The sequence below is a fragment of the Hypomesus nipponensis genome, chromosome 8 (genome assembly GCF_054491055.1).
Source record: "Hypomesus nipponensis isolate SF chromosome 8, ASM5449105v1, whole genome shotgun sequence".
Lineage (NCBI taxonomy): Eukaryota > Metazoa > Chordata > Actinopteri > Osmeriformes > Osmeridae > Hypomesus > Hypomesus nipponensis.
In genome coordinates this window covers 11,334,066-11,360,240 of record NC_140368.1, presented here as the reverse complement: position 1 = coordinate 11,360,240, position 26,175 = coordinate 11,334,066, and the positions used below count along the sequence as shown (strand labels likewise).

Here is a 26,175-nt window from a genome sequence, read left to right as displayed (position 1 = left end):
GTTGTGTCAAGAAAAAAAGTTATTTTAACCATATTGAGGTCAAAGCCCTTACCTCCCTAATCCCAAAAGTAAACAAGAGTGTCATGCTTATTACCTGTAACACGGAGTAGAACTGATCCCCAAAACCTGTTACACCAAAGAATGACCGCAGTGACCCCGACTAGGCCACACCGCGGAATAATCCCATCCAATTACTGACATGTCCTTCACAAGTGGGCATCTGACAAGGTTGTGACCTCTTTGTGAAATGAAATCCTCTAGGTTGTCGAGACATCATCATGAAGACTGTCTAGAAGGTCCGACTGTTGTTCCCACAATACAATAAACAACTAAATCTAACTTTCTACTTGACGACCACATCCAAATGTTTTCAGAGACACACTAAAAAAAATGGGAGGACAAAACACTCTCCTACTTAATACAAACTGCAACCAAATTAAATTACCATTTAAGGTGACATGCCTTCAAAAAAATAAGGCTGTGTTTAGAAGAAGAAGGAAAAAAACATTTTCTTTCTGGGACCGTCTGTGGAGTCCCCCAGGGAACTGTCCCAGGACCACAGCTATTCTTAACATGGGAAACTATATTTTCAGCCAAAACTGCCAGTTAGCATGCTAGTCTGCAGATGCTTCTTGAGACAATGGATGTCATGCTCACTCACTGACCATGAATACGCCAACTGTTGCAAAGATCCAGAGTCTTGAGTTGAATATTACACTTGACTATTGGGACTGCGTGGCAAAGACTGGGCTCCCGCTCATCATGAATGGCTTGGGTAATGAGAAGCTTTAGCTTTGGTGAAGCACAGCAGAGACAATACAGTCATAAACTGGTGGGGGACTTAAATCACATCCAATCACACTTTAAGCCAGTGATTCACAACAGTCTGTTGTTATGCTCTGGTAAGGCCCCACCCCACAAACCGCCACCAATTACACTTTGAAGATGTTTGTTGACCCATAAAACTCATATACAACCGCTATCAGGAAGTTCATATCCTCAATATAAATATTGTCAGATATCGTAGATAACCAAGTACTCTTTGAATCATGTGAGAGATGAGAATGTCATAAGCATGTTCAATTAATTTTAATCTACGTTATCCTTCTTCAAACAACAAACACAAATACATTAGGCATGAACCATATGTAAGCAAGATGGTTTGCATTTTGCATGATTAGCAATGCATGGTGAACATCAACAACTGAAATTATTAGTTTTCTGTCAAACATTCCCTAGATTCGTCATTCATCGTCTGGGTTAATCTTTCTTTGAGGCAAACAATTCCCAAGCCTTTCTCTCGGTCCTGTTACAGATTCAGTTTCCCGTGGGGCAATTAGTCGAGTTTCCCAAAGCTGCCCTTTCCTGTATTTAGCCTGAATGCGGTAAAGATTACTGGAATACTGTGCCTCCAGTCAGTAACACCATTTACATCCTGACGCATATGCTCTACTCCAGCAGCAACAAGATCATGATAAATGTACTCACAAAAGTTCCGGAACTGGGTGAATCCCAACATTCATACAAATGCAGTTGATGAATTTCAAAGACTACATGACTGATTCAGTAAGCGCTGATGTGCAGGGCTGTTTCATGCAGTTTCGTGTTGTTGAAATACGAGCACCGTAGCACAATACCACTAACAGACGTGAGTGTGCAAGACGCTGGGGAGCCTGTCTGATGGTATGAGCCGGTCGTGGTGACACATTTGTACTATGACAGCAATGCAAACCTGTCACATAGCTGAGTGCCTGTGTTTGTGTCATGAATCCTAATTAGTGTGGCATGAGGAGGACACGGCAGACAAAGCAAGCCTCTTGACAAAGTTGTGATTGTACTCAATGGAATCTATTTTTAGTAAACCACAACAACAAAAATGTCCCGTACTCAGTAAACTGAGTGCAGTTTGCCAAACCTGACAGATTCATTGCTTTGATCTCCGGGCCAGTGACAGCCTACTCCAACCTCTCTTAACTGCTGGACCAGCCAGGCAGGTCAAGCACCCTCACTGACCCCTCCAGACAAAGGCACAGATTCCTTCCAGGCCTGGACGTCGTTTCAGAGTTCTCCCAACAGGAGAGAAGGGTACCACCACGGCTGGAGACCCCCCTTCCCAGACGGGTCTTACCCAGAGAAGGGATTAACCAACCTGGGCTGAGTCCAAAGGGCTCGACCCAACAGCACCAGCATAGGAATGCAGTAATCACACACGCAAGAGCAATCACCCCAGCCTTAGTCTGCATTTACTCTTTCATTTCAAAAGCGTTTTAAAATGGTTTAGGAACGCTCCACTTAGAGATTACGAAAGGGGAAGTAGGGTAGTCTATTGATTACCCAAGGAGAGGAATTATTCTGGTAGAGGCTTGGATGGAAATAGTTCTACCTGAAGATGACCTTCATTATCAACTCTTTTGTAATCTAAGAAATGTTTTGAAGTATCCTCAATGAAAAGCGTTTTGTATAGAGTTGTTTGACGAGACACATTCCTTTATTACCCTACCAAATATCATGCCCTATCCTTCTGAAACAGAACCAAGGACATACATATTCCCATTCTGTGGATTCCAATGAGCATTCATTGACAGGAATGTCACACAAAGCACATAGTAACAAACACAAACACTAAGCTTTGACAGTGTTATTACTTCACAGCCTGAAAATAACAAGATTATTAGGCTGCAGTGGCTATCTTGGAAATGCAACATGATGTAACTGCTCTGTATGTGCGGAACTCAAAGTATTTTTTTGCGTATACCACAACAAAAAAGAGAGAAGAAGGGAAAAGGATAGACAAATAAAGATAGAGATATTTGGTGAGGGATACACGTTATGCTGTATATAAAGACAGAAAGAGATGAGACCTAAATGAAGACACATAGAGAGAGAGAGAGAGAGAGAGAGAGAGAGAGAGAGAGAGAGAGAGAGAGAGAGAGAGAAAAGAGAGAAAAAGAGAGAAAAAGAGGTAAAAAGAGAGAGAAAAGAGAGAAAAAGAGAGAGAAAAAGAGAAGAGAGATATGGTGGTGGGTGAGTGACCGTGCAGCCAAGGCCAGACAGAGCAAGACTAAATAGGTAGCTTTGACTGTGTACACTACAAGGACAGGCTAACTGTGTACACAACATTTGACAGACAGCCACGCTAACTCCCCATTTCCATGACAATAACTTTTCCATGATGCAACTGGAGGGGCCTCCAGATCCCCCCCAAAAGACAACCGGCGAAAAACTCCTCCAAACTCACCTTTGGAGTGAAACGCTTCCTTCAGGTGCAGAAGGACGTCGGCAAACTTGCGCACGTCGTTGACCAGCTGCATAATGTAGTCGGTGTCTGCGGTGGGAGAGTCCACGCTGTCCGACCCCGAGCTCACGGAGCTCTGAGAGCTGCTCTTGGCACCTCGATCCACGGCCCAGGAACCCGTGCTGGTGCCTGCCGTGCCCGTGCCAGTGGACGTGGGGAAGAAGTGTCCATTAGATAGTCGGGAGAGGCCCAGGGAGAGTTTGTTTCCGTTGCCGCCGCCGCCGCCGCCACCGCCACTGCTCTGCCGTAGCATGGCAGACAGCATGGCCTAGGACGTTCGCTCGCTCTCCTGTTTTGCGGTTTGCTTCTCAAAGGCCAGTCGGCTCCAGAACAACGAAAAGTGATCCTATGGAACCAGAAATGTGGTTTAGGAAGACAGTCAAGGCTCAAGGTGGGATGGGGATGGGGATATGCATGGTCCAAGCATAGCCCAAGGTGAGATGGCCCTATAGCTCATCAATAGGATGTAGGTTCAACATCCCCCCCATCACTACACACCTCGCTTTGGATGGAAACGTCAGCTAAATTAATACATTAATATATTACAAAGTAGCTGACTTTGCGAGTCAACAACGATGGGAACCATTCCTTGTTCATTCAGTTTATTATGTTTACTCAGTCCAACGAGTTTGGCTATGTTAGATGAGAGTAGGCTAGTAGACTGAATTCAGCATAAAACTGCTTTGCTTGTTTTAGTAACGTTTACTAAGCTGTTCACAAGCACATATGTGAAGATGATTTTAGGCATAATAGCCTACGTAGTTAAGGCACTTTTTAGAGAACGGACAGACCAGTCAACGTATTGGGCTCCATCACCTAGAAATTACATCCCTCCATTGTAGCTCTATCTGGGTCTCACACAACAACTTTCCCAACCGAACATTAATTAATTGGTTAAAGACGACACAAACAGAAAGTCCTACAATACAAATAATGATTCCATCAGTTCATTACCAACTACCTGTACGTGCTATTTACACACACAAAACATAACTGAGTCAAGCCTTGCGTAATATAGCTAAACTTAGATTATACTTAGACTTTATTTATCTATTGAATTGCTTTCTTCGTGAATACATTTCACTATTATTATATAGAGTATAGGCTACTCATCCTTAACGGCAGTAAGTCCGCAAAACGTTCAGATACCGTATCGCAGCACACACACATACTCACCTGCCGTAGAGTCCTGAAACATTTCAACTTAAGAAAATCCCGTTGTAACTGTGTCGTGAAGTGAACAGCGTCAGTATTAAATCCGCCACATCAATAATGCTCCATTCCCCCAAAAAACTTTGTGGCGCTGGAATTTAGGGACCGCTGTTCAGCACTGTCTGCTCTGCGATCTCCCCCTCAACTCACGTGATTAAAAAGGTAACTTGTGATTGGCTCTTTTTAAGGCAACTGTGGAGGAGATTTAGACCCCCTCCCCCTAACAACAGGTGTCCCGTGTTTTGGTCCATTTCAAGTGTTTTGTTTTAGGGACAGTTGGTTGTTGGTCTTGTACTTGTGTTGATTTTTTAAATCCAGTTATTTGTAAATTGTAGGCGTAAACTGCAAATTCCCTGGAAGGTGCAGGATACAGCAAACATGTTTCTTCTATTGTGTCCATGTCTGGTGACACGCTCCTTGCACCGGAATTTTGACCACTTTACTACACCATCTTTAGGCTATATAACACTTTAAAGCATAGGCCTATGCCTACACTGTATCAACCACGCATTTAAAATCTGTTGGGAACGCAGCGTCTGTCTGCCACTGCCACCTACTGATAGTGAAAAGAAAATGTCCTAACATTCACGCACACTCAACTACATCGAAGCAGAAGAACTCATAGCACACTAATCCATCTAGTGGTCAAATGTATGAACATGCGCAAGTGTGGCCGTCATTGCCAACATAGGCAGTTTAGGATATTTCTTTGGTTGAATGCAAAGCCCCGATCCATGCACATTGATGATTTTACTTACACAACGGTAGGCCAGTACCGTAAGTTGCTTCTACACGTGGATGTCCCTAATTAATTGAATGGTTAAACTAACTGCAGGTGTTGTGGATGTTAGTCAGGATTGGGTCTCGTCTCATTGTACTTTATTTGACTCAAGTAAACTGCCGTTTCAAACTTTCCAAATTCCAAGGTCAGTTATTGAATTACTGCTCTTATCGTTCAGGTTGCGTGATTTCTACACTGAGAGGCGCTGCTGCCATTCACTCTCCACTTCCCAGCATGCTCGGCGTTGTTCGTTGACCAGTCAGGTTGTAGCTGCGAAACATGGCGGCCGTCAGTAAATACCTGACAGCTAAAAACTCCTCCATAGCTGGCGGTGTCCTTCTAGTTTTATACATATTGAAGCAAAGAAGACGAGCGGCCAAGTTAAAAGGGTAAGATGCTGATCAAAATTGTGATTTGTTTAGCTGTTGGCTGTGATGTCGCAGGTTAACTGGCCCCAGTCAAGTGTCTGACACCCCTCGTTAGAAAATTGCCTTGGGCGACAGCCAACTAGGTCTAATATTGCAAGATAGAACAGGGGGTGATTTTCTAAGTTTTCTACTCTACTGTGATAAGGACGGTAGTTCGTTGGTTCGTTTTGGCATGTGCTGTACGTGAATTATTGGTGTGACGCCTATTATCTTCTAACAATGAAAGTCTTTATAAACGTGTTACAGGGTTTAATCGTGCAAATGCTAGATTAGTTAGCTTACGTACATTGTTGCAAGAATAGTATTATTGGCTATCATTTGTTCATGAATGCAAAGATGATAGGCTATCCCTCATTGCATTTAACTGTATAGCTGATCAGCTATACAGTTATCAGCTACAGTTAATCGACACTAATATCCACTAAAGTAATTTGTTTGTTTACAGTAAAAAGGGAAGCTCCGAAGTATTGTTAAACAATGAAGTAAGTGTTCACATCTAATTAATAATAATCCAATAATCCAAGTTTCTTATACACAACCACTGTCAGATGTCACAAAACTCCATCTCAGACAATGTATTTGGTTTTGTAGAAAGACGGCAAGAAAGACCGCGCCGCGGTGGATAAAGACTTCATCCTCAGAATCTTTCGTATTTTGCGGATTATGGTGCCACGGTTTTTCTGCAAAGAGGTTGGTGTGGTCGCATTAGACAAACAATATTGTTTTCCTCAACACAGAATATGAATAAACGTATATATTTTCATATGATTTTATAAAATTGACAAGAACAAGGTTGCATTTTCAAATTGAAGTCTGAAAGACTGTGTGCATCCACGTGGAGGTCCTTGACATGCCCTGGTTGAACGAGACTTGGCTCATTTTTCCGGTGTTGCATCATGATGAGTTTGAACCTTGAAGTAATTAGCTTCACTGATAAAACGATACAGGGCCTGTGGTGCTAGTAGTCTAGAGTTCATACAGCCTCTGTTGCTTCACTTGACAGTTTACACCTTTAAGTCCTGCCTAATCTCAGTGCATGGACCTGAACAGACTAATACATTTATTTACAAATCCATTCGAATGGATTTGCTGTTGAAATGCACTTTAACACTTTTGAACTGACATGTTTTGTGTTGCTGTCTTGGGTATTACTTCCATTAAAGCCATAAGAACTAGCCTGCTGTGCTAACTCTGTTATCCTGGATGTCCTCTTTACAGACCGGGTACTTGTTGCTCATTGCCGCCATGCTGGTCACCAGAACCTATTGCGACGTGTGGATGATCCAGAATGGCACCATGATAGAAAGGTCTGTGAATGCTGCTTGTGTTTTGACTGCGTGGCCTGATTACAGTGGTGACAGTGAAATGACCCTGGATCCATGTTGTGGTTTTGATGAATATCTTAAAGGCAGACTCTTCCATCCTTGACCTTGTCCCTAACGCTAAAATGTTGGCACACCGTGGCTTTAATGTTAGAAAGATGACGCCATTAGAATCTTTAAAGCCTCCCATTTTCAATGTATGTACCTAAACCCACTCCAGTATTGATATTTTGTTTCAATTTTCCACAGTGGTATCATAGGCAGAGATATCAATTTATTCAAGAAGCACTTTTATTTCTACATTGCTGCCATACCTGGGGTAACTGTCCGTCACCTGGTTTTCGTAGAAGTGGAATCCATACTGTACCTATCCATAACTGTGTCGTCACATGTCTAAATCCATAACGCTTACACACTGCACACTGACCAACACGGTGGGGCGGTGAGTGCCGGTGGGCCTCCTATAGCTCCAGTCTATAGTGAACAAGCTGGTTCTAACACATACAAATAATAATAAAGTGTTACAAACTGCACACTGACCAATATGGCGGGACTGTGAGCGTCAGGGGCCTTCCTGTAGCTCCAGTCTATAATAAACAAGCCAGTCATGACACATAATAATAATAATAATAATAATAAACACATCAGAGCTCCTCTGCTGCTATGTCCTATATGAAGAGAGCACTCCGTATCAGGTATCTCTAGGATCCAGGTTGCCCCCCCCCACATGACCTCCAGGTTACAAGGATCCGCTGATCTCCTGCCCATCTGAGCCAGACACGCGGCTCATACCTGTGTATGTTGTGGTTTGCAGTGCAATTATCGGCCGCTCCACTAAAGATTTCAAGACCTGCTTGTTCAGCTTTATCAAATTCATGCCACTTGTAAGTGTGTTTTTTTTAATCCATTTTGTCAAATCTCATCAGTCGTTTATGAGTTGCTGATTCAGAGTTAATTCTCTTCACAACAGTGGGAAATCTTGTGGTCGTTTGGTAGGATGTGCTACTGAAGCCATGTATACTGGCTGTCATTTCTTATATATATATATATTATCAGAGGGGGCCTGATATTTACACCATAATATTGATACTAATACATTTATAACGGTTCAACACATCATTTTTCGCTAAGCTAACACAATAACTGCATGATTACTGAATAGTCTTAAATAAAGGCTACACTAAACAGTCCATGGAAAATGTAGATTTGATATAAAAAGCTTGTAGTTACACTTTTCTGCTGAATAGTTTCATTGCTGCATGTTCCATTTCGCTGGTTGCTCTGCATGGCAACCTTGACAACAAATGCTCAAATGAAATTCAGCTGCACGGCGTACATCCAGATTTGATCACAAGATGTTTTGAAAACGGCATTCAGGAGACATATATCGGGATTTGGAGCCATGGTGTCCATGTTTGTGTGACAGATTGCCCTGGTGAACAACTTCCTGAAGCTGGGTCTGAACAAGCTAAAGCTCAGGTTTCGAGAGAAGCTCACCAAGCACCTGTATGACGAGTACCTCAAGTAAGCCCCGGCTCCACACAACCACAGCCTGGAGAACTGCTGTCTTTAAAGTACCATGAGGGGATTGGACGCAATATCACTATTTACAGGATTCGCTGTATTTCAAGTGTTTAATGGAGTATTTGGCTGTTACTGCTTTAGGGGCTACACGTATTACAAGATGGGCAACTTGGATAACCGCATAGCCAACGCTGACCAGCTTCTCACACAGGATGTGGAGAAGTTCTGCAACAGTGTGGTGGACCTGTACTCCAACCTCTCCAAGGTAGCTTTGAATTACTGTCAGAACTGCTGGTTCTTCATCGTGGTGGTACTATACACACCATTTGCATGTCGCTTTGGATAAAAGCATCTGCCAAAATGAATAAAATAAATGCAGCCGACTCCATCATTTGTTAAGAGCAAGCTGTTTTTCCACCGTTGACCACATACAATCCTAATCACGCGGCCTCTATTTCTTCCTCCTTCTCCTTCAGCCCCTCCTGGATATCGGCCTTTACATCTTCAAGCTAACTAGTGCCATCGGTGCGCAGGTCAGTGTAACCTCCCATACCTCAGTGTGACACCTGGAACATTCTAGTATGTATGTGTGAGCAGGGACGTAGTGCTAAAATTAGAGATGGGTAAATTATGAATGTTATTATTTATTTATTATTACGTTTCATCAGGCCTATTTAGATGAAACCGGGAAGGTTGTCTTGTTACCTGCTGGTCACAGATCATATACAGCGCAGATGAAATGATTCAGACTACAGCGTTTATATGTTCAACAATATGAAATGTCGTCTTTGGTGTTTTAAAATGACACCACATTTATTTAGCCTCCACGACATCCCTGCACATGATGGCGGGACAGACCCTTTGCATGTTAGGGGAGGGGGTACACATTATATCAACCCCAGTTGTCAGTGGGAGAGAGAGAGATGCTTTGATGAAGCAACGGCTACAAACCCAACATTGAGCTATCTTACGGAATGAGAAGTGTATCAATACTTTCATTGGGAAACGTTATGATACAATGGCAGGACAAATTAGCCTATGGCGGGATGCCCCGGTTAAGCCAATGAATGGGAAACACTGGACATACACTTGCGTGTTTGTCAATAACATGCTCTGACCCCTCAGGGCCCAGCCAGCATGATGGCCTACCTGCTGGTCTCAGGCCTGTTCCTGACCCGACTGAGGAGGCCCATTGGGAAGATGACCGTCACCGAGCAGCGCTTTGAGGGGGAGTACCGATACGTCAACTCCCGCCTCATCACCAACAGGTAACCCTTTACCTGGGGGGGGGGGGGGGGCAAAAAGCACAAAGCAAAACATAGTTGGGTTGTGTCAAATAAACATCTTTGTTTCATTCCAGTGAAGAGATCGCCTTCTACAACGGCAACTTGAGGGAGAAACAGACCATTCACGCGACATTCAACAAACTGGTGCGTCCATTTTCAAATGTGGTGGGGAACACTCGCTGGTAGGATGCAGAGGGGGGGCTGAACGTGGGGGTGTTGTCATGCGGGCGGGGAGCAATGTCTGGAAGCTCACCTGTTCTCCTCCCCAGGTCGACCACCTGCACAACTTCATCTTCTTCCGTTTCTCCATGGGCTTTGTGGACAGCTTGATCGCCAAGTGTAAGTGTGTGTGTGTGTGTGTGTGGGGGTGTGTGTGTGTGGGGGTGCATGCCGTCATAAGGTTAACAGACTGCATGTGTCCTTATGGGAGTGTGTGTGTGTAGGGGGGGTATATGGCTTCAACAGCTAAATTGTACTGTAATTGAACAATGCAGTAAGCGTAGTGAATCTTACTGTGTCATGCTGTGAAGACTGGGCATCATTTCCTTAAGTTCCCATCTTCATCATTCTATCAACCCCCCCCCCCCCCCCCCCCCCCCCCCCCATTGCTGAGTCAGTGTGCTGACCTTTGCCCCCTCACCCCCAGACCTGGCCACAGTGGTGGGCTACCTGGTGGTGAGCCGGCCCTTCCTCAACCCCTCCGACACCCGCCACCTAAACAGCACACACTCGGAGCTCCTGGAGGTGAGACCCCCAGAGACAACCTGTGTGTGTGTGTGCTCTGTAGGACTACTACCAGACATAACCTGTGTGTGTGTGTGTGTGCTCTGTAGGACTACTACCAGAGATAACCTGTGTGTGTGTGTGTGTGCTCTGTAGGACTACTACCAGAGATAACCTGTGTGTGTGTGTGTGTGCTCTGTTGGACTACTACCAGAGATAACCTGTGTGTGTGTGTGTGTGCTCTGTAGGACTACTACCAGAGATAACCTGTGTGTGTGTGTGTGTGCTCTGTTGGACTACTACCAGAGATAACCTGTGTGTGTGTGTGTGTGCTCTGTAGGACTACTACCAGAGATAACCTGTGTGTGTGTGTGTGTGCTCTGTAGGACTACTACCAGAGATAACCTGTGTGTGTGTGTGTGTGTGTGTGCTCTGTTGGACTACTACCAGAGATAACCTGTGTGTGTATGTGTGCTCTGTAGGACTACTACCAGAGATAACCTGTGTGTGTATGTGTGCTCTGTAGGACTACTACCAGAGATAACCTGTGTATGTATGTGTGCTCTGTAGGACTACTACCAGAGTGGCAGGATGCTGCTCAGGATGTCACAGGCTCTTGGGAGGATCGTATTGGCCGGCCGTGAGATGTCCCGCCTCTCAGGGTACCACCTCTTCTCCAATGATCACATTTACATTCATTCAGCAGAATCTTTTATCCAAAGCAAAGTACAAATAATGCACATGGAAATATGAATGGTGTAAATCTAGTATATCAGTTGTATATATCTAGTACATGAGTTTGATATCTAGTTTGGGAGTTGTAACTCTAGTACATCACGTGTCTTGCAGGTTCACCTCTCGTATCACAGAGCTGATGAAGGTCCTTAAAGAACTGAATTCTGGGACGTACGAGCGGACCATGGTCAACCAGCCCAACAATGGTAAACAGACAGACTCTGGGGTCATATCCAGACGAGGGTCAGAGGTCAACTTGTGTTGAGGCAGTGACTCTGGGGTCGTGTCAGAGTTGAACCTGTGTTGTGGTGTCCATGTTCCCAGGAGAGCTGGAGGCAGAAGAAAAGGTCACCTTGATCCCTGGAGGTGGACAGATCGTCAACATGGACAACATCATCAAGTGAGTTGGAATTCAAATATGAACTATTCATGTGAATGTCTAACTATGTTTCCCTCCACTGAGACACTGAACATTTGGTATCATGTAATACATGGTCATCAAGAGCAGTGTTTTACTGGGTTTTGGGTTGCAGGTTTGAGCACACTCCTTTAGCCACGCCCAATGGAGATGTACTTATCAAAGACCTCAACTTTGAGGTAGGTATACCAGTTCAAGTGCGAGGTAGATATACTCATTCAACTTTGAGGTAGGTATACCAGTTCAAGTGCGAGGTAGATATACTCATTCAACTTTGAGGTAGGTATACCAGTTCAAGTGCGAGGTAGATATACTCATTCAACTTTGAGGTAGGTATACCAGTTCAAGTGCGAGGTAGATATACTCATTCAACTTTGAGGTAGGTATACCAGTTCAAGTGCGAGGTAGATATACTCATTCAACTTTGAGGTAGGTATGTATACCAGTTCAAGTGCGAGGTAGATATACTCATTCAACTTTGAGGCGTGTATCCTCGTTAAGGTTTGAGACAAGTACCTTAGTTCAGCTAGTTTGACCTCACATACTCTCCTGAACTTCTTATGTCTGACAACCTGGACATTTTGGAGTGGAGCCAGCAGCTTTCGGGGTGGCTGTTGATCTGGTTGTGTTGTTTGCGTTCAAAGTCCACACCTGCAAAAGGTAACGGGGATGTGCCTGTCTCTCTGCAGGTGAGGTCGGGCGCCAACGTGCTGGTGTGTGGGCCCAACGGCTGTGGAAAGAGCTCTCTCTTCAGAGTGCTGGGAGAGGTCAGACCTGATTACTGTAACCTTGGAGTTTGGAATTGTGACACACACTCACAACAAAAAAATAAAAAATGATATATCTTTCAAGATCACGCAGTTCTTGCATGTTTTGACCTCAGACTTTGCACCTTGTTTCAGTTGTGGCCACTGTTCGGGGGTCAGCTGACCAAACCCGAGAGAGGAAAGTTGTTCTACGTTCCCCAGGTAACCACCCCCACTCCCCCCTGAACCTAAAACTTAAATACATGATCATGATCATCAAGTTCACCTGGATGATATTCAGACTGGTGTCCGTGTCACAGTAAGTGACTCCGTTTGTCTGTCAGCGGCCATGTTGGATGTGTAACCCAGCCTGTGTGATTGTAGAGGCCGTACATGACCCTGGGGACCCTGAGGGACCAGGTGATCTACCCCGACACCTACGACGACCAGAAGAGAAAGGGCATCTCTGACCTGGTGCGACACACAGCCACACAGACACTCTGCCTTGCCTCCACACAGCCCTCTTGAAGCAGTCACTTACTGTGTGTGTGTGTGTCTGTACTCGTGTGTGTGTGTGTGTGTGTGTCTGTACTTGTGTGCGTGTGTGTGTGTGTGCAGGTGCTGAAAGAGTACCTGGATAACGTGCAGCTGGGCCACATCCTGGACAGGGAGGCGTCCTGGGACACGATCCAGGACTGGATGGACGTCCTGAGCGGAGGAGAGAAGCAGAGGATGGCGGTGAGACCCGGAAGAACCCGCCACACTTGTTTGCAGAGAACCGTCCTTTCGTTCCTCTCTCCTGAGAACCATTGTCTCGTCGCTTTTCACATCGCTAAGCACGGCGTTTGATTGTTTGGCCCTCTCTCTCTCCCTTGATAAATAAACCCCTGAGATAGGGTTGTAACACTGTGTCTACACGCGATCCTGTTCATCTATCTACAGAGAGGGGCCAGCCAGCTGTTCCTGTTACAGGATCGGTTTGAAACGGGTGGTGCTTAACGAGTGGACACACCTTCGGGTCATGGTGAGTGCTTGACTGAGCCCTGCTGTCTGTGTCTCCAGATGGCCAGGCTGTTCTACCACAAGCCCCAGTTTGCCATCCTGGATGAGTGTACCAGTGCTGTCAGCGTGGACGTGGAGGACTACATCTACAGCCATTGTAGAACGGTACAGACCCAACACGCATACTAACTCGGTCTCAGTAGTGTACGAACTCTGTGCCTCAGTAGAACGGTACAGACCCAACACGCATACTAACTCGGCCTCAGTAGTGTACTAACTCTGTGCCTCAGTAGAACGGTACAGACCCAATACGCATACTAACTCGGTCTCAGTAGTGTACTAACTCTGTGCCTCAGTAGAACGGTACAGACCCAATACGCATACTAACTCGGTCTCAGTAGTGTTCTAACTCTGTCCCAGTAGCATGCCAAGTCTGTGTCTCCGTAGCCTACTAACTCTCCATAGCATACTTAGACCACCATGTCTTCTAATATTTTGTGTGTATTTATTTTTGTGTGTGTGTTCCCCTGGCTCTGCTGACCGGGCTCTTCTGCTGCAGGTGGGCATCAGCCTGTTCACCGTGTCACACAGGAAGTCCTTGTGGAAGCATCATGAGGTAAGACCTGCAGACCTGGGCTCTGACTGGAGCAAGGGGGGTTGCTAGGGTAGTGGATTGGGGGGGGGGGTTGCTATGGCAGCAGGGGGGGTTGCTAGGGAAGGGGACATGTCACTATGGTCACAGGGTGTGTCACTCACGGCGTGTTTCTGACCCTGTCTCCAGTACTACCTCCACATGGACGGAAGAGGGAACTACGAATTTAAACCCATCACCGAGGAAACGGTGGAGTTTGGGTCCTAGACGAATGTCAGACAGTAACTCTCTCACACACACACACACTAATTATGCACTAGAGACAAGTTGTAAACTAAAGCTAGACAATATTGTTTTTAATCAATGTGATATCCGTTTTTTTTTTGACAAAGCTGTATTTGTTAGTCTAATTCATTATTTGTCCAAGGTGATTGTAAATAACTTGTAATTTATGGTCCACTGTTGACATTGGGCCAAAACTTTGAGATTTAATGGGAAAATCCAGATGAGCTGAAGTTTGCATTATATGCCTGCAAGCAAAATTATGTTTTGAAATGATTTCAGTCACTATATTCCAACGGATTAACCCAGAGAGCTAAAGCCAGTGGTCCTCTTAAGTGTCTCCCTGAGCGTCAGTATATGCAGCTGCCTTTTGTACGAGCAATATTTCAAGTATGCAAGTGGAGCTCGTGGTTGCCTTTACTGTAATCCAGCCTGTGGTGGGAAGTGCTGACGGCTGATGCCTCGACGCTGAAAGACTTCTGTCTCCTCTTACCTGAAGCGTCGCTCGTATGGCTGGAATGACTCTCCTGGCTGTGGTGATGTCACCGGGAGGGGAGGAGCTCTAGACCAGCTCAGCCCCTCCCCGTTTGCAGCGGCCCAGTCTGAGTGTTGACGGTGTGTGAGGGAGGCTGTTGAGCATGGGAGGACTCGCTTCAGGGTGGGGCTAAAGAGATGGAAGCACTTTATGAATCGTGAACAGTAAAGTGTTTGGGAGGTTGTATTAAAGCACCAACAAGGACTGTCTTGGCTCACGATGGTGCACCGAACACGATATCCTAGAAGCCTTCATTCTCCACTTTTGCCCTCGTCCCATGTTGCCTAGCTACCTGACGGTTTCCCGTTTGTTCTCGATGACGATAAATAATAGTACTTACAAGTCGGATGTAAAATCATATTTTGCAACTGTAAAATCATGCCCCCGGGTTGGTTTATTATCTGAAACCAATGTAGACAGGCTAATAGGCACAAGAAGTGCATTGACCTGCATTAAACTGTATGACAAATGCATTTTCATTAAAAAAAATGTTTGTCCGTGGTTTGTTTGGATTCATTTGGGGGGAGGTTTGAGTCAGTGTTTACTGCAGAGCTGCTTGTGTCCTTAAAGTGCACCCTGTGAGAGGTCGAAAGTGGAGAGAATGTGGCACCATGGAAACAGAGGATGACGTGTCCTGGAGAGCTGGGTGAGAGGTGACACTCAGAAGACTGGAAGAAGAGCTCTGTCTCCAACTGAACTGAATGTGAGTCCCAGGCTAGGTCCTGGAATTAGACATACTGGACCACCGGCTGATTGGAGTGGGAGACTGAAGTGACTTCAACGTGGAAATGACTAGTTCAGACACACAGCTGTACGAGCAAAGTCTCTCTGAGGCATGAAGGTCAGAGGAACAATTTTAGGTCAGAAAGGGAAATGCAAAGATAACAAATGGCCGACAGGCGTTAGTCAATCATGCAGATGCTACGCTACAGACCCATGACCCGTCATCTGAACAGGATAGGTTACTGTAGGATATGAATGGAATGAATAATAATAATGAATGAATAATAAGACAGAATACAGGATCAGATCAAAGAAAATAGCTGATCTGCTGATTGTTATGAATGTAAGCACATCACAGCGTCATTTTTCCCCTAGTACAGAACATCATTTCACTGTCAAGTGTTCAGGAAGTCTTATGTAACCCAGCCATAGAAATTCCTTCACCTTGAAAGAGTTGTGACACAAACTGCTGTCAGCTCCAGTGTTCCTATTCTCTAGCAGTGACAGGCTGTCTCTCCCCCCCCTCCCCAGGCTCAGGTGAGTCAGACGGGGAAGTTACTCAAGTGTCAGGCTCCATACCTGTAACGCCTCTGTCTTACTGGGGGAGAGGTCGAGGGTTGTCTTAAGAAACAATGAACCTGTCTACTGTCGCGGGCTTTGAGGAAACGCAGTGCGCATGTGCCGGTTTATTCTCTACAGTTTGTTAACGTGTGACATGACGTAAGCGACACACAGCAGGGTTAGATGACGTTAAAAGATTACGTACTTCACCACGACTCATTTTATTTATTTCACATGAAACTAGGTTTTAGTATGTATATAGTACTCATTAAACTGTAATAAACTCTGGATTCTTGGTCTCTGTGTACTCCTAGTCAGTTTTGGAAGGATGATGTCAGCAACTCGCAGCCAGTCGTAAAGAGGCCAGGTGCACGACTGTTGACTGGGATGTTAACGTTTGATGGTGTCAGCTGATGCCTAACCCTAAGCAGGAAGTTATACTGAAACCACAACACACTGCTCCATTTCAGCTTTGACAAAAGAGTAAGCGAAAGTCAGGGCTCGATACAGATCTTGTCTGTCTGTGTCAACGCTGACTGTTCAGGGATTGTTCTGGGCTTGCTTGGTTCCTCGACAGCGTCAGGACAGGTGTTCCACCATGGCTGGACAGCACCTGCTGCTGTTGCTTACCTGCATATGGCCGCTGAGTCACTCCTCCGAGCAAGGTACAGTCTGTTGCAATTCCTCAGGGTATCGCCCCGATTGCTTTGTGAAATTGTGAAGCCCAAGTGCCACCGGAGGGAGAGAGAGAGAGAGAGGACGGGAGAGAGAGAGAGGGTTATGTCTGTGCAGTGGGTTTGGGGTGAAGCGTGGTTGTTTCGCGTTTGTGTTTAAGCGTGGTTGTGTTCCACCTCTCCACAGCGGCCCTGCGCTTCGTGGGCCTGGGAGACTGGGGAGGCATCCCCCTGCCCCCCTACCACACCCCTCACGAGAGCGCCATCGCCGCCAGCCTGGGGGCGGTGGCCCAGACCACAGGCCTCGACCTGATCCTCAGCCTGGGAGACCACTTCTACTTCGACGGGGTGAAAAGCGTGGATGACCATCGCTTCAAGGCCAGTTCACAGTCTGAACACAGCGTGTGCATTGCGGGATTAACACAACACACCAACGTGTCACATTGTGATTCATGCACAGAGGGAGTGTCTATTATCTGTGAGGGAAGAGGGTTGAGGTGTCTGGTTTTATGACACGGTTGGTCGAAGGTGTGTTGGCACCGTTGTTTTAAACTGTCACTTCCTTCTTTCTTGCCGCTCAGAGCAATAACCGTATCTGTCATGGGTTTCAATTGGGCATTTAAGGGGAACTGAACAGAGAATAGGGAACACAGTACTGCGGCTCAATGACTGCTTCTTACCTCAGACATTGTGCGGGCTTCCTGTCCGAAGAGTGAGGCAGATGCCCTCTAGTGGCCTCTCGTAGCAGGTGTAAACACGAAGCCTGATTCACGAGTCAGCAGCAGCCACCTGCATCCATGTCTGTCGTTTTCCTTTAGATGTCGTGTGTTTGTCTGGTTTGCAGCACACCTTTGAGAACGTGTTCTCCCTGCCCTCCCTGCGGGACATCCCCTGGTACCTCGTGGCGGGGAACCACGATCACCGTGGAAACGTGTACGCCCAAATCGCCTATTCCAACCAATCAGAGAGATGGTGGGCTCCCTGCTTGGAATACTTCCAGTGAAATTGTTGACATAGCTTTTGCTGTTTAGAAATATTTGTTAGATTAAACGTTTATTTGAGAGAGTAAATACGTAGTCTAAGTAATATGGATGTACTATAAGAATGTTCATACTTTATCGATTGATTTGACACAGGATCGTATTCCCACTAACCCTTGCAGTGATGATTGTGTGGAACTCTGTAGGAATTACCCACAGCTGTACTATGAGCTGAACCTCCAGGTTCCACACACCAACGTGTCGGTGACGGTCCTGATGATAGACACGGTGGTGCTGTGTGGGAACACCTACGACCGCCTCCACCCTGGGGGCAGCCAGGACCCCCGCGCTGCCGACCGGCAGTTTAGCTGGATCAACTCTCGACTGGCCAACAGCAGGTACGATACAGGGCTCTCGGATGTGATTTGAACGTAACTCGCCCATGTTAAGCATTGGAGATCAAACGTAGACGCGATTTCCCACACGTTAGAGCCGCGTGGACGTCATTTGTGTTCGACATGTTATCTGCAGAAATGGGGTGAGTTGAGTTCTCGTATCGTGCAATACAAGCTACTGTCAACAGTCGTGTTGCACAAAGCATCCCTTTTGGCAAAGCGGAGAGTTGAAAAAACAAGCCAATTAGGGCGTGTATAAATACGGATGATTGAAGATCCCATAAGGAGTAAGTGACCTGCTATTGTCCAGGCCTCAGAGCAGGAATGTAATAACAGTAGGGATTGTTCTCAGAAAGCCTCTCTCCCCTCTCTCACTCCTCCAGTCTGAAGTATCTAGTGATGAGCTGTCCTGCGAACGGCTACCAACACACATTCCTGCCACGTGATTATGTTGGCTCACTCCCTCACACTAGTCAATGTGAAAATCCAGATTTTTGACAGTGTTTATCTAGGTTGGTCTGACTATGTCGCCTTCTCTGTATCTCCGCCCTGCGAACCCGACTTTGGGTTGATAGCGACTATTGGACCTGTTCGTAGCGTCATCGAGGTTCATGGTTAAAATGAATTCCGTATAACGTCAAATAAGACATGTTGTCATCGAATAGGCCTGGGTTCGAATCTAGCTTGGACCTTTTGCTGCTGCCTTCTCCTCTCGGTCTCTCTCTCCCTGCCTTTCCTGTCACACTTCGCTTCAAACTGTCCAATACAGCATGACAAATGCAAAACAAAAACATTTGAAACCCTCATCGCTTCACTGCGGTGCCTACAGAAACATCCTCCGAGCTCCGCCCCCCCTCCCACAGGTCAGAGTTCGTGGTGGTGGCAGGGCACTATCCCGTCTGGTCCATCGGTCACCACGGCCCCACAACATGCCTGGTGGACCGTCTGAGACCGCTGCTGAAGAAGTACGCTGTGACGGTGTACCTGTGCGGACACGACCACGACATGCAGGTGAGCAGGAAGCAGGAAGACGTCCTCATACTGTCTCGTCATCTTCTCCATCTTGTCAAGGGAAGACGAGCCCAAAACATGTGCGGTTTATCTGAGTTCATCCCTGTTGACGTTATGCTTTCGATAACCTGAATTTACTTGTCGTTTTTACCTTTATTTGCTCAACCTAGTTGCCCTTGTTTTTTGAGTTTTATGTCTACTTCTTTGTGAGTACGTTGAAAGCAGTGTAAAAACCTGAGTCAGTTTCCTTCTGTGTGTACTTATACCTGACCGGTGAAGTTGATTCAGATTGTTGCATCAGTTTATCAGAGAGGATGATGGGAGTTCCTACGTGGTCAGCGGGAGCGGGAACTTCGACGACCATGACTCCTCCCACCAACGGAGCATCCCGTTGTCCTGGCAACGGTTCTCCAGCGCTGTCAATCAAACGTCCGGAGGATTCGCTTTCTTTGAAGTCACAGAGACGGAGATGACGGTCAGCTACATTCAGACAGACGGGAAATGCGTGTATCAAACAAAAATGGATAAGCGTAAAATGTGTACAAATGTAGGGGCCTGAGTGGATGGTCAGCTGTTTTTACAGTGTTGCATATATTGTACTGTGCAAAAGTCTGAGGCACAAATACAAATTAAATACTTAAAGTAAAACAAAAATACTTTGGGAAATAATGAAATAGAAAAGACAAAACAAAAAGGTTCTCAACGTTGCACTTAATATTTTGCGGTAGTGATTCAAAAGACAAAACATGAATATGTAGGATAATATGTAAAATTAGGTGCCTAGGACTTTTGGACAGACCTGTACGTACTGTATGTGAATGTTCTTGTGACTTGTCATTTTTTAAATTATAAACACGTCAATTATGGTGTTTTATGTTTTAAACTGTGAAACCACTTGATTGTACATTTCAAGTATGAATTGAAAATGTTCAAAGTGATAAAACCATCTTTTTTTACGTATGTAATTTGACCACCAGAGGGTGGTCAAATACAAAACAACCCAAATGATGAGTGCAAAACGGAAAGTTTATTAAAGGACAACTGAAATTCACAATCAGAAGGCTCGGGAAACAAAACAACAAGTAAGCCGTAACAGATAACTCAAAAGTGTGATCCGTTACACGTCGTCAGTTCAGGCAAGGTCCGGGATCGGTAAGGCCTTCCATAAAATCCAGGGAAGGGTAGGAATGCGTCTCACCGTGGCTGGAAAATAAAATATATCGCACGATATGGAGCACATCAACACCACAAAACTCTTCAGCAAAGAAGGAGGGAAACAGGATATGTATAAGGTGCATGGGTGTATGTATCTAGCCCTATTTTGGAGCCCCTCCAAAAGTTTCATTAGACACCAACATTTTCTTATAAAAAAATAAGGAAATCATATTTTAAATCTAAATGTGTTAATTTCTCTTCCTAAAACTAGAGGACACTATTTAAAAGGATATTTTCAAAAATGTATTCTGGGGGAACATGCCCCCAGACCCCCCTAGTTTTGCTGGGTCACAGGAAAAGTAATAGGTTTTATCTAGGGGCTTAGCCCGCCCAAAAGTAGGAACCTAGATTCGCCCCTGATTAGGTGTGTAATCAGCGCACAACAGGGAACAGGTGGTGAGAAGACGGGAAAAGGTGCTGATAGAAAGATGCGCTTCAGCTGAGCACTGCCATGAAAAGAACAGAGTGACCACTAGGTCACCCCTCAAACCCTGACAAGAAAGCCCACTCTATGTTCCAGGGTAGTACCACTTTCTGATCAGCATTACAAAGCTACATACAACTTTGCCTAGTTTTTTCTATATTTCCATAAAATACATCTGTAAATTAATTTGTCAATGATTTTAAAGGTTTATTTTGATGGAAACATACTGATCATTGAAACCTTTTTGAACAAAAAGTAAAAATACATTAGTGGCAGCACAGTCCAATAACAACTTTTTTAATACAAAAATAAAATATACTATGCAAGTAGATTTCCCACAATACAATTTACCAATCTCCCAAAACCATTTAATATTTCCCAATTCTCTTTAAGTTAGAAAGTATAAAATGCTAATATATTAAATAAGAACCATAGGGAGTGTTTATAAAAAGGTAGTTGTTGCTACAGCAGTAAATGTACAGTACCAATCACCTAACAATATTTTTCAGCATTTAAGTGTTAATAATTTTAAAAAACTATTCAAATATACATTTAGCGGTTTCACAGAAACAAAATGGAGGATTCCAGTGTTTGACAAAGGAATGTGAACCAAGACCGCCTTTGAAAGGCGGATCTTATCCAGGTGTATTTTTTTCTGTCCCAAAGGGTGTGTTAGGTACACACTCCTACTCCTTCTGTTCCAAATGGTGTCATAGATATGCACTCCTACACAGCGCGGAGGGGCACTCCCTCTTTCTCCCTTTGAATGGCTCTCCTCCTGCTCCTTCTGCAACACAGCACGGTGAATGCAATAACCGCAGCTATGACTGCCACGATGATGAGGAGGCCAAATGCGATCACGCCGATCCCATACTCTGTAAATTAAGAGTGATAGGGATAAGTCAGAACATCCAATATTGTTCTGCGTTCTTTCAAGAACAAAAACTAATTATATCAAGAATGTTGTTCTTGACCCACAAAGTGCTAAACTGCACAGCTTGGTTACAAGCCAGTGTCCAGAACATAAACTAGATGTAGCAAAGAACTAGAACTGGACAGAACATCTTAGAGATGGCTACAACACTGGAGCACCACAGAAATGAAACATAGTTCAAATTTTTTGCAATACTTGTGTGGCGTAATTGATAGGGTGTGCCGATTCAGCTCGTCTTGCATTACAACACACTGTAGATAAATCTCTACCAATAATGATGTTGTGATCAGTGACACAGCACCCCTATCAACAAAACCCCTACAAATCAAATCTTTATAAGTGTTGGCTAAGTCATAGCTCAGCGATAGAACATTTGTGTGCAGGTTGAGAGATCCCAGGTTCAAATCCCTCTCGTCGCTTTGGGTGAAAACTTCTGCTAAGTCAGAGATCTTCATCCCTGGTACTCAGGGCGCACTGTCCTGCATGTTCTAGATTCCCTCTTCCAACACACCTTCAAATGAATGGCTCGTTATTTGAATTAGGTATGTTGGAGCAGGGAAACCAGGACCTGGGTTGAAGACCACTGTTCCAAGTGATTTCTTTTATCCTCCTTACCTTTAGAGAAGGTCTTTCTGTCATTGGTTAAGTGATTATAAGTGTTCTATGTGATTTCATCCTCCTTACCCTCAAAGAAGGGCTTTCCTTCTTCGTCCTGGGAGCAGACCGTGTGGCTGAGCTCCCCCAGCTGCTGGTCTGGGGAGCGGGAGGGGATGAAGGCCTGCACATTGAAGCAGTAGCTCTGGCCTCGCTCCACGTCCGTCAACTCGATCACACTGCTCTTTGACGTCGTCACTTTCTGGGGAACCGGGGGGGAAGGGGGGGGGGAGTTCAGTGGTTGATCTACTTGCTGTATTCCATGTTTGTATTTGAAGGCCGCGATGAGATCCAAAACAGGGCAGATTGTGATGTTCCCACTAGCTTTAATGTGGACATTCTATTGGTGAGCTAAACTTCCCAAGTCTCGAATGTGTTTACTTATTCGGAGCAATGACAACCGGTATACAGGTGCATTGGAAACCTAGGTCCTACTCCTCTCAAATGTTTTCTTGACGTCTACAAAGACAAGAAAAAAATCCTGTGTGGTTTTTAAATGTTCAATTCTTAATCGATCAATTCTAAATACTACGTGACATGCTCAACATTCACAGGTCCCCTTCCTTTGACTCCCCCTCCTGGTCCTACCTTGCCAGTGCTCTGAGCCCTCCTGTAGGTGACTTTGTACTGGAGGTCGTCAGCAAACACGTCCCTGATGCTCAGAGCTCTGCTGTCCCTGAACAACGCCGTGAGAGGGTCTTTGACGTGCAGCGTGATTTTCCTCTTGTCTTCGCTGACCTCCACCTTCACCTCCGGTCTGCCTATTTGAGCTGGATGTGGAGGAAACAACAGGAGTTTGTCATGCTTGCTTGCCACCTGTCACACTTGGGGACACAGGCATCTCAAATAGTCAGAGGCTCTGGAGGAAAGGCATATGGTCGAGCGAGTCGTTCGGTCGTTGCCGGGATACCTACTGTCTTTGTAGGGACAGAAGCGTTCGGAGCGTGTGTGCGGGAACTCGATGATGTCAGAGGTCCCACCGAGGGGAGGTTCTGAGAGGACGTCGGCTGAGTAGGTGGCCTTCAGGTCGGTCAGAGACGTGGTCAGGTCACACTCGGTCTCTGTGGTTTGGATGCAGTGGGGGTTCCTCTGTCTGTCCTGACCGAGACTGAGACACGAGAGAGATCCTCATTTTAACACTCTGAAAGGTTTCTGACTGTTGGACTATTGGATTTTTGAACGATTAGGCTCGTTCGTTGGGTGTGATTTTAAAGCCTGAATAAGTAACTGTCACCTCTGACATGACCATATCCTGAACTCTTATCTTGGTCCTATACATTTATTACACCTGTTTTAGGACTTAATATCCCCCTGATCTATAAACCAGACAAAGATGCATCAATTACAGTAAAAGCTTTTAAGGGATCAATATTGAAATCTTATCAGTGTCAAGAGTAACTTACATAGAGGCAAAAGCATTCTCAAGGTCAATGAAGCATTCAGACAGTAGTGAACATGCATTGTGTAATCATGTGTAGGCTAAGGTCTACACGCACTGTTAAATAATTAACAATCACATGTTGTATTGCGAAACATTGTCTTAATTGGGAAAGTAGGACTATGAAAAAATATATACTTACAGTGAATATTCAACTGTGTAGGAATAGTTAACGGGTTTAGGACTCCACATAAGCAGCGTTTTGAAGTTGAAAGACGACCAACTGACGTTTTGTGCCTTTGGATACTCTCCTACAATTATACAAAACAAAAGTAAACTTCAATGCTCAATATAATATATTAAGCTCTATGCAAGGCTGCAGAACACAATAAATAACAATAGAGTTAATCTGACCGAGGGACCACTAAACAAATCACGAGTGTTACATACCTGAAGCTATGTCTGTTAAGAGGACGGTCATAAACAATTTCATAAGGAAAACAATTTTTCCCGTTTTCAACATTTTGCTTTGAGGAATGTAAAACGTCGGCACAAGTACTGTTGAAAGTAGATTTGGGTGAGGCTTTATCCAGGTGAACGTAAGCAGTTTTCCAAAAGGTATCTTTCTGAAGTAACACCGCAAGTGAGCATTCAACAGAATGCTATATCGTCTTGTTTAGCAGAGCAAATTAAATCCAGACACGGTCCAGTCCTGTAGGTTGGTTTTGGTCAGTAATTCAAACTTGTTAGTGTAAATGAATTCCGTTCTGCCGCGGACAGCTTTATAAATCTGTGGAATAGGCTTTTGTGTCTGGAATGAAAATGACGCATCGATTCGCCAAATAAGGCACGTCGGGTGCGCTCAGTGTCGCTTGGTGGGATGGGCTTTTCAGTACAGGCTTGTATGTGCTCATACTAGTTACGCTAAACTGATGTCAACCCCAACTTCACCATCGAAATGCCGAAGAGATAAACATGTAATGTTCGTATTGTTACACCTGTTAGACCAGTGCCAGCGATGCCCAATTTGTATTTAGTGAAAATGCAGCCAAACCTCGTTAAAATAGGCTTGAAACATCATCTTGTGCTGGGTTGCAGTTGCCTCGCATTTACTGTCTTGAAAGCTTACCAACGACCATTTCATATTAGGCTACATTTAGGCCTACGACTCCTTTTGTCATTCATTGGAAACCGATAGCCTATAATCTTTGGCCTGTGCAGGAATGGCTGACATGTTGTTAAGTGTCATATCCACATGTACCGTAAAACTGCATGATGTAATACTGGACTTTAAATCCCTTACACGACTAGCCTGACAATAGGCCTACTGCAAATGTCATCACGGAAAAGTAAGATAATTTTTAACAGAGAAGGCATGCACTGCCCTTCACATCCTTCAGTATAGAAGAACATTGCTTTTATTTAGAAGTTATGGGAAAACACACAAGAATATTTTCCTAGGCTAACGTTTACAATCAAATGACAGTCTAATCATAGTGTGTGATATGTAGTGAAATGCCATGGCAACATGGTTGCATCCATTCATGTGGTCGCCTGACAGTGGAAAACTGCGTCTTTTCTTGTCTAAAGCGACCATGGAATACCAATGTGTTTGGCACCGCTGGCAACCTCAACTGGGACATCATGCCAAGCGAAACGTACTTCAATAGAAAAATATGCTAATCAAGGGCCAGTCAGAACTTTGGGTTGCCTGAGGCTTTGAGTGCCCTGAAAGTAGGCCTACTAACTGAAGAAACTAGGACTAACACTTTTCATTGAAGGACGCTCAAAAAGTCCCTAGAACAAGTTAAATATGTGACCACGTGGTCCACTGCATGACTAGTACTGACTAATGCTAAATGTGAACGGTCCCATGAATGAAATAAACCTAACAAAGTGTGTAGCCAAGCCAAAAAAAAAAGTATAGACTAACTGTACACTGAACTATAAGAAAATAGCAATTCTTAGTGGTGATGATGTAGCCTATTTATTTTATGCAAGCATAATTATGGGGCACTATATTGGATGACTTGCACTTCTGTTGATGGATTGAGAAATCCGACAAAATAACACTGTCATTCACACATTTCGGTACTTGCAAGACACTGGGGGTATTGAATTCAGTTTTCTTTTGATAAATAAAATTACTTGTTCCCAAACTAAACCCAGCAAAGCCTAAGGGAATTAACTGTACAGTATAATACAGATAATCCTAAAATAATAGTTTAAAAGGAGCCATTACTCAGACAGCCAACACCCTAACCAGCGTTCCTAGTAGGCCTAAATCTCCATTCATCCTGCATTAATTACTGCTTCCATTTCAGACCGGCAAACATCATACACAT

At 44.8% G+C, this 26,175-nt stretch overlaps 4 protein-coding genes across 7 annotated transcripts in view; 2 read left to right on the top strand and 2 right to left on the bottom strand.

Moving 5' to 3' along the window:
* The window catches only part of arhgap29a (Rho GTPase activating protein 29a), a 36,021-nt gene extending 31,377 nt beyond the window's left edge, over window positions 1-4,644 (bottom strand). The window contains exons 1-2 of the mRNA XM_084702833.1: window positions 4,472-4,644; window positions 3,239-3,641 (exon numbers count right to left, since the gene is read on the bottom strand). Coding sequence (XP_084558959.1) covers window positions 3,239-3,560 — 322 coding nt within the window. The 5' untranslated portion in view covers window positions 3,561-3,641; window positions 4,472-4,644. The remainder of the gene's footprint in view (window positions 1-3,238; window positions 3,642-4,471) is intronic.
* An 874-nt stretch (window positions 4,645-5,518) lies between these two features.
* abcd3a (ATP-binding cassette, sub-family D (ALD), member 3a) lies at window positions 5,519-15,382 on the top strand. Of its 3 annotated transcripts, none has more exons than XM_084703430.1 (23): window positions 5,519-5,677; window positions 6,162-6,198; window positions 6,308-6,406; window positions 6,935-7,023; window positions 7,853-7,922; window positions 8,465-8,562; window positions 8,704-8,827; window positions 9,039-9,095; window positions 9,688-9,830; window positions 9,923-9,992; window positions 10,118-10,187; window positions 10,495-10,592; window positions 11,142-11,233; window positions 11,421-11,512; window positions 11,631-11,706; window positions 11,840-11,903; window positions 12,414-12,491; window positions 12,627-12,692; window positions 12,855-12,944; window positions 13,089-13,208; window positions 13,533-13,637; window positions 14,032-14,088; window positions 14,254-15,382. In XM_084703430.1, exons 1-23 carry the CDS (start codon window positions 5,568-5,570, stop codon window positions 14,329-14,331), a joined length of 1,983 nt encoding a protein of 660 aa, XP_084559556.1. In that variant the 5' UTR covers window positions 5,519-5,567; the 3' UTR covers window positions 14,332-15,382. The 3 variants fall into 3 exon arrangements, with proteins under 3 accessions (XP_084559556.1, XP_084559557.1, XP_084559558.1); XM_084703431.1 differs by lacking the exon at window positions 7,853-7,922 and adding an exon at window positions 7,288-7,357; XM_084703432.1 differs by lacking the exons at window positions 14,032-14,088; window positions 14,254-15,382 and having other exon boundaries at window positions 13,413-13,541.
* A 1,319-nt stretch (window positions 15,383-16,701) lies between these two features.
* On the top strand, window positions 16,702-20,086 carry LOC146275171 (tartrate-resistant acid phosphatase type 5-like). Its single transcript, XM_084703461.1, has 6 exons — window positions 16,702-16,830; window positions 17,027-17,217; window positions 17,684-17,811; window positions 18,026-18,217; window positions 19,078-19,225; window positions 19,527-20,086. Exons 1-6 carry the CDS (start codon window positions 16,764-16,766, stop codon window positions 19,782-19,784), a joined length of 984 nt encoding a protein of 327 aa, XP_084559587.1. The 5' UTR covers window positions 16,702-16,763; the 3' UTR covers window positions 19,785-20,086.
* Window positions 20,087-20,232: 146 nt separating this feature from the next.
* Window positions 20,233-24,648, bottom strand: f3a (coagulation factor III, tissue factor a). Of its 2 annotated transcripts, none has more exons than XM_084703463.1 (6): window positions 24,281-24,639; window positions 24,033-24,141; window positions 23,367-23,560; window positions 23,041-23,222; window positions 22,483-22,654; window positions 20,233-20,428 (listed from the first exon to the last, which is right to left on the bottom strand). In XM_084703463.1, exons 1-6 carry the CDS (start codon window positions 24,351-24,353, stop codon window positions 20,358-20,360), a joined length of 801 nt encoding a protein of 266 aa, XP_084559589.1. In that variant the 5' UTR covers window positions 24,354-24,639; the 3' UTR covers window positions 20,233-20,357. The 2 variants fall into 2 exon arrangements, with proteins under 2 accessions (XP_084559589.1, XP_084559588.1); XM_084703462.1 differs by lacking the exon at window positions 20,233-20,428 and adding an exon at window positions 21,146-21,739 and having other exon boundaries at window positions 24,281-24,648.
* Window positions 24,649-26,175: the final 1,527 nt, after the last annotated feature.